The sequence below is a fragment of the Lytechinus variegatus genome, chromosome 1 (genome assembly GCF_018143015.1).
Source record: "Lytechinus variegatus isolate NC3 chromosome 1, Lvar_3.0, whole genome shotgun sequence".
NCBI lineage: Eukaryota > Metazoa > Echinodermata > Echinoidea > Temnopleuroida > Toxopneustidae > Lytechinus > Lytechinus variegatus.
The window spans coordinates 36,345,677-36,362,144 of NC_054740.1; the positions used below are offsets into that span (position 1 = coordinate 36,345,677).

Here is a 16,468-nt window from a genome sequence, read left to right on the forward strand (position 1 = left end):
GACAAACATTGTGCCCTATCACCAGGAAACGCAAGAGCCTGCACTTCACAAGCGAGAATAAACACAGTGGGGCCCGGTTTCACAAACTCTGATGATGGTAACTGTCCTATCATGGTAGCTACCGTGAAAACCGTGATTTTGATTGGCTGCTAAGCCCTGTTACCATGGTAGTTACTAAGATGGTACAGTCACTATAACTACAAGTTTGGAATGAAACTGGCTCCAAAACAAGGCAAAGGGAGCATGGATGAATCCTGTACAAATGCTTTATGATCGAGGATGTAAGGTTGGGGATATGTCATGAAATATTTGTTTTGGTATTGAACGTGCATTTTGCCAGCTTCTGCATGCATTATGCCGAGTTTATGGCGAGGAGATCTGAAACTGGGAGAAAGTCAATTATGAGAGACAAAGAGATGAAGGTTAATACCTGCACTTGACCCAGGTGAGGTAAATTCGTACCGGCAGGAAGTAATTCCTCAGAAAGCTGTGTGCACCAGAATCGGTAGACTAGCTTAACAAGGGTAATATAGTAGCGCCTTGAGCACCTAGCAAGGTGGATACGTGTGCTATGCAAATCCTATATTATTCATCATTTATCTAGTCTAAACTACAATATATTTTGGCATGTCAAGGATAGCACAAAACTACCTGATTTAAGCTTTTCAAACCCCATAACCCAAGCACCTTCCTGTTTATCATCAGTATAAAGTACTTTGAAACATTATATTAATACCTTTATTCTACCCCAGAGCAATGATTAATCTAAATGACAAATGAAAATAATATTGTTCGAAATAGAAGTCAAAAAGAGAAATCCTCTGAAAATTCATTTTGCCCAATTGATCGTGCGTCCGGAAGATAAAGAGCAGCACCAGATCGACGTTGCTCTGTCCCTTTAATCGTTGGAATGCCAAAACAGAGTAGCAGCTACCCCCATCTTTGTCCTTTGGTATAACACGGCCGGGGATTGAACTCCCAAAATCACCCAAAGACTTCTAAGACAAGCTTGGCTCCAAGCCGCAACTTTGAAATTCCTAGTACCCTCTGTCAATTGCATTCGACGTAATAAATAGGATGTATGAAATGCCCAAACAAGGTCCCTCTAAGAGAATGTCACGCCATTAATCCCCTCATTAAGCTTGCTTGTGCTCTCTTTGCACTTCAGTGAATGACTGATCATTTCCCCAATCACTGAGCATCAAGGTTTATTATTTAGATAAGAGGTAGTAAATCGCCCTTTTCTGAAAATGGAAATCAAGCACCTGTATGGGAAGGGAGGGGAAAGGGGGTACAACACCTAGATTGAGCCAAACTTACCAAAGTGCATTCTAAAACAAGGCTTTCACTACTAACCAGCATCTTTAACGAAGAAGATTTGGATACCATGGGCATGGATTCTTAATACCTTAAATGAAGTCTGACTCTTGGTGATAACATACAATTGCTGAAGAGAATTGCAATCTTTTCTGCAAAACACGTGATCTAAAATCCTTCCCGTTTCCTCAATACTATATCAAATTTAATATATATTTCCTGGATAAATCACATTTTCTCTAGGAAAATCTTTTTTACGTCATTTCAAAATATCATATACACAAATGAACAAGTGCAGAGATGGAGATATTATAAAAAATTAAATTCCTCTGACCCTCCCCCATATATCATTAGATTGAAGGTTGTAATTTCCAAATTACATTGAAATTAGTGACACTGACCCATTTCTGTGCATAACAATGCAACCAAGGATGGGGAGATAAAACGGTGGGACCAAGCTGAGAATTTGATGGATTAAAAAAGAGAGAAAAATAAAGAGTTTTCATGTCCCCCTTGTGCAGTCCTTCACGGCAGGTTAAGACTACATTGGAGTCGATTCGGCAGACTAGGTACCAAACAGGGTTTATTTGGTCAGACTCCGCCTCATGATTGTTCATGGTAACAGTATATAGCGTAATTTCCAACCAGCTCGACTGGTGTGGCGGTAAGACAATGTGCTATCACAAGTTCACTGCAGTCAAGATCATTGACGCAGGTTCAAGTCTCGCCTTGAACAATTTTTCAAAGTTCTCTTTTTTATTAAAAATTTAGGCAAGACCGGAAAAAATAGAAGTCCAAGATTTGTAGGTTGACTGAAAGCAAGCCTACCAACCTGTAAACATACAAAATAGGAGTGATTCATTTACAAAATAGGAGTCACAGCATATTTCCCATAGATGACTGTACATAATATATGGACAAAAAAAGGGGGAATTTTCTTTCCCTATGATATAATGGATATTAAAAATTTCCAAAAAAGGAGTAACTCCTTTTAAAAAGGAGTAGTTGGCAGGCCTGTGAAAGCTTCCAAAACAGTCTGGTGAATCGACAGCAATTTAGTCCTAACCTCCATGGTACATGCGCGACTGGATTTCCTAAAAAAAAGGGCTATGGCATCTTCAAAACAAGCATTTTAACTGACACAATACATGTAGAAGTAGCAGCACACAGCGGCTGGGCTTGACTGGCTTTATGCAACAATACATGGTCGGAAGACCTCAATTTGAAATACAAGTCCATCACATTTTTTTCATCTACAAAAAAAAATATTATAAATCCAAACAGTACACAACACACTCATTGTAATTATTAGGTCCTCAAATTTTAAAGTTCTACAAAGAATTTGATTCCTCACTCTATATAGCACTGACTCTGAATACACAAACATCATATACATAAAATCTATCATCTTCTTTTGTTTATAATACAGATTCATGTACAATTCAGACAGTTATACATGTATTTTAACCCCTCCTGAAAAACAGTATTAATGCAATTAACATATATTACAGTTAATGACAAGCAATAGAATTGTGCATCTTTTTCACACACGAAATACTTGATATTTCTTTCATATTCACCATCGTTACATTGCTTTGAGATATGTATAACCTTATATCTCCTCCCTCGGGAAGCTGGTGCACAAACGCTAGCACCCATTAGCCAGACAAGTATGTTTTTAATCTATGGTTTCCTTTTGTAAATTAACAATTTTTTTTTGGGGGGGGTGTTTCACAAAGATTTAATGTGACTTAGAGTGGCACTAACAGTTGCTTGCACTAAACAAAGCATCACCGCATTGGTCAGATTAAGCGCACGGGACACGCACTACCATCAGATTAAGCATTAAATAACAGGCAAGTTGACATTAAAATGTCAAGTCCACCGTAAAAACTGTTGATTTAAAATCTATAAAGAAAAATTCAACAAGCATTACGCTGAAAATTTCATCAAAATCGGATGTAAAAGAAGTAAGTAATGACATTTTGGAGTTTCGCTAGTTTTCACAAAATAGTCATATGCGCCAATCAGTGAGATGCAAATTAGATGGTTGATGATGTCCCTCACTACCTATTTCTTCTGTTTCTAATTGTTTGAATTATGCAATATTTCCATTTTTACAACTTTGCCAATAAGAACCAACTCCACTGAACCACAAAATGTTAAAAATGGTAATTCCACATATTTAGGGAGGAATAAAAACTCCTTTCACATGACAGTGAGGAGAAAATTAGAATATTTCACATTTCATTTAATAAAATACAAAGAAATAGTGAGTGAGGGATGCCATTAGTTCCCTCATTTGCAAACCGACCAGGATGTGCAGATGTTTTTGTGAAATTAAGTGAAATTTACAAATGTCATAACTTTCTTATTTTACATCTGATTCTTTCTCTTTTTATTCAAATTAACTTTCTGTGGGGGTGGACTTGTCCATTAAGCATGACTCTAATGCTGATTTCATACTGAAGTCGAAGTGGAGTTACTCCAGATTGAGTTGATACGCTTGTACCGCGTACCGACATTACACCCCCTTTCAAACTCGCAAGCTCCGCAGCGGTGTATCCGCTGTCGTTTCCACGGTTTCCAAGCAAGTTCGCGCCATATGTGTGGCACACGGAATGTCCCCATGCGGAAATGAAGTGAAGCGCGTGATAGGGGATACTGCACTTCCTGTGCGAACTAAATCCGTTTGTAACCCTCTTCTCGAATTGGTGGAGTACTCGGCTTTGAATCTGGATCAAAATAATCCTTGACTTTTCACACTGCCCTCCAAAGTGGAGTAACTCCTTCTGGACTCCGCTCCGGAGTAACTCCACTTCGGCTGTCATTACCCTTAGTGAAACCCACCCCCTGGAGTAAATAAAGACAAGCCAACTCTGCTGTTATATTGTACTGTGCTTTTTCATTGGAAAGAGCCCTATATATGACTTAAGATTTAATCGGATGTTGTAAAAAAAACTTGCAACCGATTCAGAAGATTCACAATATGGTGCGCCACAGGTAGGTTGCAGCGGACAGGCCAAAATTTACGATGCCTCATGGGTAGACGTAGAGATCTGCTGCGCGTGCTAGTGCATGCATGCGATTATGCTGTGCTGGCCAATGCAGCTACGCCCGCTTTCATGAAATTATGCTGTTTATCAGGGTCCAGGAGGTGACTGGAGAGAAATTTGCCACATATTTCTTTGCAAAATATTTGCGAATTCTTCTTCCGCTTTTGCCTTTATATGGTTTTAATTTTTGTAGCATCACAGTCACGTACAATAAACTGGCATTGTGTGCTGCCTGCGCCTGCTGCGTGCATGACGACCCTGAAAATAGAGATTGGCCTGTCCGCCGCAATCGATAGATGGCGCACCGTATGGTGAATCTACCAAATTGCTGGTCAATTTTAGGTCTTAAAATCAACCACAAATCTTATTGATTTGCTATAATTATCAAATTTATCTATCACTTGTGATTTTGCAACTGAAATTTGCAATTGATTGCTAAGATTTTCTTGCGACACCCTCTCAAGCCTGTACCCTGAAGTCACGTTTGATTCAAACTCTGTGGTCTAAAGCTGTGGTTTGACTGTGGACAGCGAGTTGTGACTTAAGTCTCTTACAAACGAGGTTAGATGAAGCAGCTCATTTGACTCTCAAATCATTTTTAAATATCTGGGAAGGATTAATCAGACAGCAGTCGTCACCAATCCAGGATTTGGAAAGAGCACAGTAAACATGATTAGCATAAAATGTACACAAAATTTTGACACGTGTGGCTTTCCATAATTCTAGCACAGACTTAGACCAAACGCGACGTCAGAACATTGGCCCTAGCATTGGAAGTTATTGTGTATAAACTTTGTGTACATATGCAGATTATCCCAGTCGTAAAGAAATTTCCAATTTCACTCTTTGCAAAGTATTGAAAATGTCCACAGATTATAATCACCTGTGCTAGGCAGTGGGAAAATTATAATTGCAGTAATCAGATTCATCGTATCAAAGCAATATTTTTCTTTTCAATGCATGACCCTTAATTCAAAGTTTTAAGTGCACCCAACATCAGGAACCCATTTCATAAAACTTGTTACAACACCTAACTTGCGATAGCAGTTTAAAGCTACTGAAATCCTCCAATTTGATTGGCTGATTGTAGACGTGCTAAGGAAATTGCTCATTTGTTATTATGAAACAAATCCCTGGTCATCATAACATAGTGACTGAATAACCTCATGAATAAATGCAACAGGTAAATGTCCGCTTAAACTCAGGACAAGAAAAAAAAATCTGAGTTTAAAAAATGCAGTAGAATGCTTGTAGTATAAAATATATCTATGCTCATAGAAAACAACCAATTAAATAAAGATCTGTTTGCGTGTGCTTAATAGTAGTCAAAATCATATGTCATAATTGACGGGTATAATGCCACACTAAGAAATAATTATGTAAATTATATTCAATACTCAACACACAATTAACAATACACATGATGAAAATAAAGTGTGTGAATGCACTGAAGAAATTGTACAAGCAAGCAAGGACTGAATAAAAACATCTGAAACCTCGAAATGGCGAATACAGTGCTGTTCTGATAACACATCAGCACCCCGTCATACAAAGAGTTACATGTACGAGTGATATAATCAACCTCGAGTATGTTATCAGCGTTTGTTTGGCGTCGCCTGTGCCAGGGAGGCAAAAAGCGAACTGAATCACTGTGACCTGCAGGTCTCTCCTCCCGATATAACTGATTGGGGAAGTGCAGGTGGACCTCTACACCAGGGTTTCCCCCTACTCCTATACGAATCATGCAGTGGGTTCCTAACGTGCAAAGGTGGTGACTTTCCCCTACACGGGGCCTCCATTTAACGTCCTATGCGAGGGATGGAGTGTTTTCCACTGTAACATGCATCTATGCAACAGGGGAGAGACGTTTACACACAACGCACTGGTTTCAGTCATCCGACTGGAGTGGACTCTAACCCATGATCTTTGGTTCGACAGGCAGACGCTTCACCGACTGAGCCAACTTTGTTCTAATGGAAATCCATCAATGTCATAATTTTTTCTTTAGGAAATTTGCAGAATGTCCTTTGAAAACAAAGATAAGCATACTGAATGGTCAAATGAACAATGAACGTATGAATATACAGCATACAGAAATTTTTTTGAACATGTATTATGGATGTTGATGGCTTTCCATAGTTGTGGTTGATTGGATCAATCGTAACTATTTGTAAGACAATGCCCCGACATATTCCTTAGTTAAACCCCCATTACAGAGAGCAAGACCTCTGAAAGACTGCTGTAAGACCATGAAACTTGCTTGATCTTTCAAGGGTCTTTCAGCAAACTTTCAAAGATCTCCGAGCTCTTTCACAATTCCTGATGGATTTTTCAGTGATCTTTGTGGTCCTCATGATTTCCCAAAACAGTCTCTCAGCGGTCTTTCGATGAACTTTTAAAGTTCTCACCAGTCTTTCAATGGTCTTTCGATAGTCTCTCAAAATTTTTACAGAGATCACTGTAAGACTCATGAGAGATCATTGAAAGATCCTTGAAAGACCAGGAAAAGTCCATGGAAAGAATTCTGAAAGATGATCACTTGTTGCATAAGAGATCTCTGGAAGACCATTGAAAGATATCTACAGGACTAGTCCAAGTCCAGTAAGACAAGACGTATCAATCAGTCGTTCAGAGTTCTTTGAGGTGTCTTTCTGAGACTGAGCCATTTCATAGAGATGAACAATTTCAGTGATCTAGGAGACTGCTGTAAGATCTTGCCAATGTTTGGTCTTTCAAAGGTCTCCCCTCTATGGAATGGGGGCCTTAAAGACATCAGTTTCTTGAAAAATACTAATACCTAATCTGTACCCTGTCCGTAGGCTGCATTGTAATGGTCGGGGATGCGAGGAAAACTTAAAGCGGACAGACCAACACTGTGAACGATCTCCCATTGGCTATGTATTATGAATGGTAAATTGCCAATTCGTCTACTGCCAACTCGTCCACTCACTTCATGGTCTACCTTCACTAGTCTAATGCCATTCTGTCCATCAACATTTGTCTTTAACCATTTGGTCCCATCAACACTACTTAATCACCAGTTCGTCTATTACCATTTCGTCTAATAACCAGTTGGTCTAATACCCATTTTCTTTTCATTCATTTTACACAATTAACACTTTGGTTTAATTAGACCAGATGGTTTTATGGACTAAATGGCTACTGGACTAACTGGTTATTAGACGGAATGGCTTACACTAAATGAAAGTAGACCATGTGGTGAGTGGACGAACTGATGGTAGACCAAATGATAGTAGACGAGTTGGCAATTAGATGAGTTGGAAACTTAGCAATGACTGTATAACATTTTTCTACAATTGATCGCATTGACATCAATGTACAATCAATCATGAAAATCAAGCGTTCGATTAATTGCTAACCTTTGTTATGAGACCCAGATCTTGAAGGGGAGGGAGGAAGCTATCTAAGCTCTTTAATAGAGCGTTGTGGCCCAGTAGATTAGTCTTCTGATTTTGAAACAGAGGGTCATGGATTCGAATCCCAGCCATGGCGTAATTTCCTTCGACAAGAAATTTACCCAAATTGGCTGCACTCAACCCAGGTGAGGTGAATGGGTTCCTGGCATGATTAATTCCATGAATGCATGAGCGCTGAAAGGCAGCTAGAGCTAAAGCCGGAGTAATAGTAATAATAATAACATTGCGTCTTGGAATAAAATATTTCTAGATACATCCCTATTATTTAAAGATCGTAACATCTGAGGCAGACATAATAAAATCGGTGTTGTAAGAAACAGGAAAGGAGTGCTGGTCATGCATATGAACAATATAGAATTATCATTGCATTCTGGGAAGATCACAAGGTCAAGAGGTCATATTTGGAGTGAAAACAAATTAGATATTATATCTCCCTTCAAACAAAACTGAAAAAAAAGAAAAAGATTTTAACAGAGAGATAGTGTTGTTTGCTCCAACAATATCACTATGTACAACAAAATGACATATAAAGAATTTTGTGTTATCTGCCGCGATCATGGAAAAAACAATAACATGTATATGCTGTCAAGTGGATAATGTCAAGTGTTCTACCACCCCCACCCCACACCCTAAGCTTGCAAAGACAGACTAGTTTCCTTTGCAGAACAGGGAAGTCTTCCATGAAACAAATACTCGGTGATCTTCACAATTTGTTATAAGCTACTGAATTCCTTCCATCTGATTGGCCAAGAGTAGATACGTCAGTGAAAATCACAGATAAGAAGTTTCATGAAATATGCCCCAGGTGGAACAGAGTCAGCGGTTCTTCTCACACTGAGCGTTTCTCAAAGGATAATGATCGCAAAAATGCAAATGCAGCAGGTAACAAGCCGTCCTGTCCATGTAATTGGCTCTAATACCATTCACGCAGCGTCCACTTTGAGATTAATGCACCGGAATCTCCTCCCCCACAGCTGCTCCTGAAGCCTTTACTCCATCTCAAACGGACACTTGTCTGACTTTGGTTTCGCGCACTTGGCACTGAGTTCATCGTATGATTTTCCTTGAAGCAAGCTAACCAGGACCACCGTCATGTTATCGCATCCAAGCCCGCCCATCGAGCAATCCGGAGCCAGACATCTGTTCATTAGTTCTTCGCATATCTGTTTATCAAACAGGATTAGTATGAAATAAAATTTGGGTACAGGAAAAAATACAGTATACTGGTCCTTAATCCATTTGAAACCTTCAAATGTTCTGTAAAAACAATGGTACAATAGATTCAGAATAAGAGTAATATTTAATAGTCAATTCAATTTCAATTAAATTAAATAATTTTATTAGAGATATATATTTTTGTCCCTAGATATTCCGAAGTGTGTACTGTATATAATAGTCCACCTCAGAACAAATTGTATCTAGATAAATGGCACTACATACTATAGTAATGGCGTTATTTTGTTAAGAGCACACACCGTTTGAAGACACTCAGGGCGCAAGCCCAGCAACAGATATATGCATATTGTTATCCATGAGGGTATGGTTTAAAAACTTCTGAAAGTTTTTCCGAACAAGGTTTTCTGATTGAAAAGTGCAACATACCTGTCCTTCATCCATCTTATTTGCTATCCTGGTTCGTACAAAGTCCACTACTTCCTGATTAGTGAGCACATCCCAGATACCATCGCATGCTAATAATAAGAACTCGCAATCGGAATTGATTTCTGTTTCGGTTACATCGGGTACAGCTGAAAAAAGAAGGATCATATCATATTTCAACGACACTGACTTTAATACATGTAACTGGAGGGAGATATGAAATACTGCAAATGTAATAATCAAAATAATTGTTAATTGTTTGGACTCTTTACATAATAACAATCAGATTCAGAGTTTGGATCCAGGGGTAAACACAACATGACCCATGCAATTTTTCATACAGATTGTTTTGATCTTTTCTGCATTGTGGCTTGTTCCTTGCATTTTCTAAAGCATTTTTAATCAAAAAGAGGAAACCTCACATTTCAATTCTTAGAGAGGAAGGGGATAGGCAGAGCAGAGAGGGAGAAGAGTACGGTAGAAGAGGTGGGAGAAAGAGGAAGTAGAAAGAAGGTAGGGGGAAGATGCAGAATAAGAACAGGGAAGGGGAGATGGGGCAAGAGGAAGAGTGAGAAGAGGCAGGGAGGAGAGGGAAACAGGTGAAATCAGGGAGAGAAAGAGAAGGAGGGAGGGAATATTGAAAGAGAGGGAATAGAGAGGGGAAAGATGATGAGAAGAGGAGGGAGAAAGGTGGAACAACGTGGGGGAGGGGATGAGGAGACAGTGGAACAGGTGGGAAAGAGGAAGAAGTAGGATAAATGGGGAAAGAGTAAGAGGGGAAAGATGAAGAAGAAAAAAACGGGGAGGGAGAGAGGTGAAGTCAGAGAAAGAAAATGGGGGAGATGAGGAGCAGACAGTGGATGAGGGGGAGAAATGTGGCAAGAGGGGAAAGAGAAGAAATGGAGAGGGGAAAGGAGGAAGTGGGAAAAAGAAGAAGAGTGGGGGGGGGCAAGGAAGAGGGGGAAGAGGGAGGGCAAGAGTGGAAGAGGAGGAGGGGATGTGGGGGAGAGGAAGGAAAGAAAAGAAAAGATGAAGAGGGGAATAAGAAAGGGGAAGGGGAAGAGGAGCAGTGGGGAAAGAGAAAGAGGGGAAGAGAGAGAGAGGGAAGGAAGGTGAACGGGGGGAGTGGGGAAAGAGATATAGCAGAAAGAGAAATAGTAGAAAGAGGGGGAAAGGGGGAAGAGGTGGAAGAGGGAAAAGGGGGAGAAAAGGAAAAGGTGAAGAAGGCAAGGCTGGTGAGTGGAGACGATGAAGAGTTGGAGAATGTGAAGAGGTGTAATCAGGGAGGGATGGAGAGCAGGAGTGGAGGAGGAAGAGGAGAGAAACAGGCATTTTCCAAGGTATCTAGGCACAACATATCAACTGCCATGCTCCTGGCCAGAAGATATAACACTTTGTCTGGTATGACTCAGTTAGGATCAGGGCATTGGCCTCCACGAGGGCACCATACCAAATCGACTAATATGGAATCACTACTCACCCGTCACTATCTGTTCCTCTGGTGGTTTCCTTGTATTCCTTTTGAAGACAAAATCTCCTAATGCTCTTGATAATGCAAGGTTTCCTGCATCAGACAAAAAAAAATCATATTTCTTCGGAATAAAGCTTTTATTTTGGGGTAAAACCCTCCCTCAAAAAATCCATGAGTTTTACTAAATAAATTAGTGCATTTTACATCAAAATTGAATATGATCGGGTGCCCTATCTAAATAAAATATCCCCATATTTATGTTTTATTCATATAAAACCCCTTTTCAAGCATGGAATGGACTGATAATTTAAATATATAATCTTTGAGAGTAGCTTTCGTATTTTAAGTCTGTAAAGTATGTGCTCGAAGCCAACTTGTTCCATGGGTTTCATTCTCCTTCAATATAGGAAGGAAAATTGGTTTATCACATTTAGCACAAGACCATATTCCGGTAATTTGTAATGTAGGGCATAACTTTACCTGCAGCTTAATATGTAACAGTTCCAAATTCAAATCATCTTACCATTTACTCTATCAAATTCTACCCATCCACCAGCTGCGATTATTCTCCTACTCTCGTTCTCATTGCCCGGTTTGTGGTCAAACGACAGAGGCTTCGCATGACCACAGATACTCATCACACAACGTGAATCACCTACATTTCCCTGAAGTGGAAAAATATGAAGTAAATCATAATCAATAACAATAACAAAATAACAGTAGTAATAACAAATGCAAAGAACAACATCAAGAAAACCATATTAACAACAATAATAATATCTAGAAGCACAATTGTCTAGTAGTTGTGACTCTCAGCGCTAACTTCCCTCAGCAAGAAATTCACCGCATCATGCTGCACTTAACCCGGGAGAGGTAAATGGGTACCAAAAGAATTTAATCTCCTAATCAATTAGTAAGCACCAAACACCTATATTGGTATACTATTTTTGCAAGGGTAATGTAACATTGCCTTAATAAGAGCCTATACTAATATCATCATTATCATTATCATGAATATATCATGAAATGCACAAATATATCATTCCACGTACAGATATTTTAGCCAGTAGCTCAAGAAAGGATTATACCCTTCACCCCTCCTCCAAAAAAAAAAGAACTCAGGACTTAAAATACAATACTTACACAATAAACTTTATTATTTTTCAACACAGCGACTAGAGCTGTCGTACCGGCTGGTTCATCTTTCATTGTTTCATCTAAAAGAAATGATTTTTTTTTTTAAATAGAAAATGTAGTCAGGATAAATAATTAACAATGTTGCCATTACAATCTTATTACAATTCTAATGGGCCTGATGACACTTGGCATATTACATGTTTCAAGGGGAAATCCCTATTTCTTCTTTTGGTAAAGGTTTCTTCCTACGGGATACTTCATTTTGATCTGAGCATAATCCACAGGTAATCTCACTTGTGAATCATCCGTCATGAATCGCTGTGGATTAATACACTCCTCCTTACATCAACATGGATTATAAAGGCCCATTTACACCAGGCAAATGATTTTCAATTTAAAGGGGGAATGAACTGCGTATGGCCTCTCAATGACTGTGTGTTATAAATACATAGTCTTAAAATGTGCATTTTCAGATATTTACTATAATACTACAGAGAACAAATTGACCTATAATTGCATTCATACAGAGAAACTAAAATGTTTGAGAAAAAAAGTAATTATTTTGCTACTTGCTAACATAATCATTGCGGTATAAATGTACTAAGTAGTTAATTAGCATGTTATCATTCAAGTGAGTCCATATTACTAAACTTTCTTCATTTCCAAGGGTGATCCACACTTTTACAAGCTTTGTTTTTTAGTGGATCCCCCTCATTTCCATTTATGCTCTATATTATACTGTTTTTTATGTTTGTTTTATGAAGTAAGAATGCCCTTCTGTGAAATTGTACTTGATTTGTATTACTTTATATTACTTTGTATTATGTTTTAAATGGAAATGAAATAAAGAATTGAATTGAAAAAACTAGACTACACTAGCATTATGGGTCAGGAAACTGGACAGGTGTGAGTAGTTGAGGACTCGAGATGGCGCTATTGATTCTTATCTGCTTTCAGACCTGTTTACCCTGCTTAAATTACTATTCAAACCAGGGCCCTATCTTACAATGAATTATGATTGATCCAATCAGCCTCAAGTATATTTCCATATACTTGAAGTTGATTGGATCAATCATTACTCTTTATGCATTACTGTACAAGCTGTTATTTTTGCGTACAGAATTTTTCGCGAATCGCGGGGGTCCCGACATTTTCGCTGGGTGTTAAATTTGCCATCGCAAGATGTCCAAAACACTTTCACAGCATTTCAAAGTAGTGAAACTAGTGCAAATCTATTCTCCTGAAAGTCCCATGCTGATGTCTTTTGTACATAACGATGTCCCATTAAAAACAGTTACAAAGTGTGGAAAAAGGTGGCTTAAATTTCACTTTTTTTACCTTTAAGGTCAAGTCCACCTCAGAAAAATGCTGATTTGAATCAATAGAGAAAAATCAGACAAGCGCAATGCTGAAAATTTCATCAAAATCGGATATAAAATAAGAAAGTTATGACATTTCAAAGTTTCGCTTACTTTTAACAAAATAGTTACATGTATATGAACGAGCCAGCCACATCCAAATGAGAGAGTTGATGATGTCACTCACTCACTATTTCTTTTGTTTTTTATTGTTTGAATTATACAATATTTCAATTTTTACGAATATGACGATTAGGACCTCCTTGCCTGAAGCACAAAATGTTAAAATAATGGAATTCCACGTGTTCAGGGAGGAATGAAACTTCATTTCACATGACAATGACGAGAAAATCAAAATATTTCATATTTCATATAATAAAATACAAAAGAAATAATGATGTCATCAGTTCCCTCATTTGCATACCGACCGAGGTGTGCATATAACTGTTTTGTGAAATGAAGCGAAACTTTAAAATGTCATAACTTTCTTATTTTACATCCGATTTAATGAAATTTTCAGTGTTCTGCTTGTTGGATTTTTGTCTTTTTATTCAATTAAAGTTTTTGTTGGGGTGGACTTGCCCTTTTAGATCTGAAAATTCATCATGTCAGTTTGATCTGTAATCTGAAGGGTTAAGCAATCTTTGGAATTGTGTTTTGTTAGATTCCTTTTTAAAAAAGTTGATAAAAGTACAAAAATGTTGAATTTTGTGAAAAGAATCTTACACCTATAAAAGCTCTGGTCACGTGACTTATGAATATTAATGAGTATGCAAATAGCTGCCAATATGTGTGTATAGAGTCAATCAGATGATAATAAAATCAAATTACAGTGAATGTGAGTGAATGAATATGATAAAATTACGTTAGAAAATAAGGCTCTGATTTTTGAGAAATCAAAAAAGTGAAATTCTAAGCTAACTTTTTGAATCACTGTACTTTCTAAATCTTATTTTTTGTATATAATAGAGGTACATATCTCAACTTTTTCACTATATACAAGATGTTTTCAATAGCAAAGCTTTGCAGTTGGGGATATTGGCACTAATAAATGTGTCAATTTTTTGCGTGTTGTTAAATTCGCGGCCAATTGGCAATTTGCGAAAACAGCTTATACAGTATCTTTAAGCAGTTTAGGAATGATCCATCAACGTCGTAATTTTTTCATCAGGAAATTTCCAAAATATCCTTCGTAAACAAAGAGAAGCACACTGAATTTTCAAGAAAAATATGAATTATGAATATAGGGGAGACCGGGGTTAGTTGGAACATGGGGTAAGTTGAAACATTGTAATTTTCTTTAGCGCCTGTAAAGTAAATTTATGCAATTCTGCCCTCAATTTATTGTTATTGATACTACAACTGTTGTATTATTAATAGCAATAAATTGAGGGCAGTATTGCATAAATTTACTCTACAGGTGCTAAAGAAAATTTCAATGTTTCACATTACCCCATGTTCCAACTAACCCCGGTCTTCCCTACAGCATTTAGGAAATATTTTGATCATGTATTTTAGATGTTGGCGTTGTTGGCTTTCCATTGCTATGGTTGATTAGATCAAGTGTAACTCTTTGTAAGATGGGGCCCACAACCACAAACAGAGCTGCAAACTCTATTATTCATCAGTCAGGATGAATTTACCGAGGAAAGAGGGAGATCTTTCTTGATTACACACAATCCCATGAAAAAAAATCAATGTATAAATTAGGAAAATGTTGAAAATCTGTAGCTTATCAATGAAAAATCAGTCAATTTTCTGCAGGTAGTCAGGTAGTCTGACATTATAAAAAAAAATCGACAGAGATTACACAACATACATTACATCTGTAAAGCACAAAATAAATACCTTTTAGCATATCTTCATCTAAGTTTAAGAATGATTCCCTGATTGCTAAGTGGATGTTTCCTGTCTTGTATGTCGGTTGGTTGGTTAGCTTTCGATGCAGATGCTCTCCAGCATATCGTGCTACCTTCGCTCCTGAAGAAAATTAAGGACACAAATCAAGTTGAAAAAGATGAAAATATTGCTCAAACCTGGTAGAGGTTCATTATTAAAGGACAAGTCCACCCCAACAAAAAGTTGATCTAAATAAAAACAGAAAAATTCAATAAGCATATCACTGAAAATGTCATCAAAATCGGATGTAAAATAAGTAAGTTATGACATTTTAAATTTTCGCTTAATTTCACAAAACAGTTATTTACACATCCTGGTCAGTATGCAAATGAGAATTGACTGATGTCACCCACTCACTATTTCTTTTGTATTTTATTATATGAAATATTTTACTTTTCTCCTCATTGTCAAGTGAAACAACAATTAATTCTGTAGAATTACCTTTGTTTAATATTACATGGTTGGTCAAGTTGGTTCTTATTGTCAAATTTGTAAAAAATGAAATATTGTATAGCTCAAACAATAAAAAACAAAAGAAATAGTGAGTGAGAACATCATTGACTGTCTCATTTGCATGTTATGACATTTTAAAATGTCATAACTTTACTGTACATCCAATTTGATGAAATTCTCAGCGTTATGCTAATTTGATTTTTATCTATTTATTCAAATCAACATTTTTTCTGGGATGGACTTGACCTTTAAATTCAAATCCCTCTTTGTCCTAGGCTTTATTACAGTGTTCATTGCTTGTTATCAAGATATGTGCATTTAGAACCATTTGTGAGCAGTTGATGCCGGTTGACACTTGCAGTTGTCAAACTTCAAGTTTGCTTTATTAACATTCCTAAAGAACTTGTACGTGCATTCTTTACTCTATTGTTTACTTTACAGTCTATGCAGAATGTTTGACTTCAAAGTATGTTTGCATTATAATGAAATATGCATGGGATGAACAGCAATATTTCCTCAATGCATTAGAATCATTAACCCCCATTAACAACTTCATCATCAAATCAATTGAGTTGTGAACAATCATTTTCAACACAAGCCTTCCAATTAGGAGGCAATTAGCATATAATCTACACCAATTGTGCGATCATTATTCCGATTTAGCTTTTGAAAATGTGCAAGGGGAATCACCTCATCAAGTAATGTATGGATGTGTAATGAAAGTGGTTATGAATAATATGA

The 16,468-nt window shown here is 37.5% G+C and overlaps 1 protein-coding gene across 1 annotated transcript in view; it reads right to left on the minus strand.

The window, feature by feature from the left end:
- Positions 1 to 3,036: 3,036 nt before the first annotated feature.
- The window catches only part of LOC121412993 (probable protein phosphatase 2C T23F11.1), a 35,223-nt gene continuing 21,791 nt past the window's right edge, over positions 3,037 to 16,468 (minus strand). The window contains exons 4-9 of the mRNA XM_041605759.1: positions 15,224 to 15,355; positions 12,024 to 12,097; positions 11,404 to 11,545; positions 10,890 to 10,973; positions 9,413 to 9,558; positions 3,037 to 8,973 (exon numbers count right to left, since the gene is read on the minus strand). Coding sequence (XP_041461693.1) covers positions 8,800 to 8,973; positions 9,413 to 9,558; positions 10,890 to 10,973; positions 11,404 to 11,545; positions 12,024 to 12,097; positions 15,224 to 15,355 — 752 coding nt within the window. The 3' untranslated portion in view covers positions 3,037 to 8,799. The remainder of the gene's footprint in view (positions 8,974 to 9,412; positions 9,559 to 10,889; positions 10,974 to 11,403; positions 11,546 to 12,023; positions 12,098 to 15,223; positions 15,356 to 16,468) is intronic.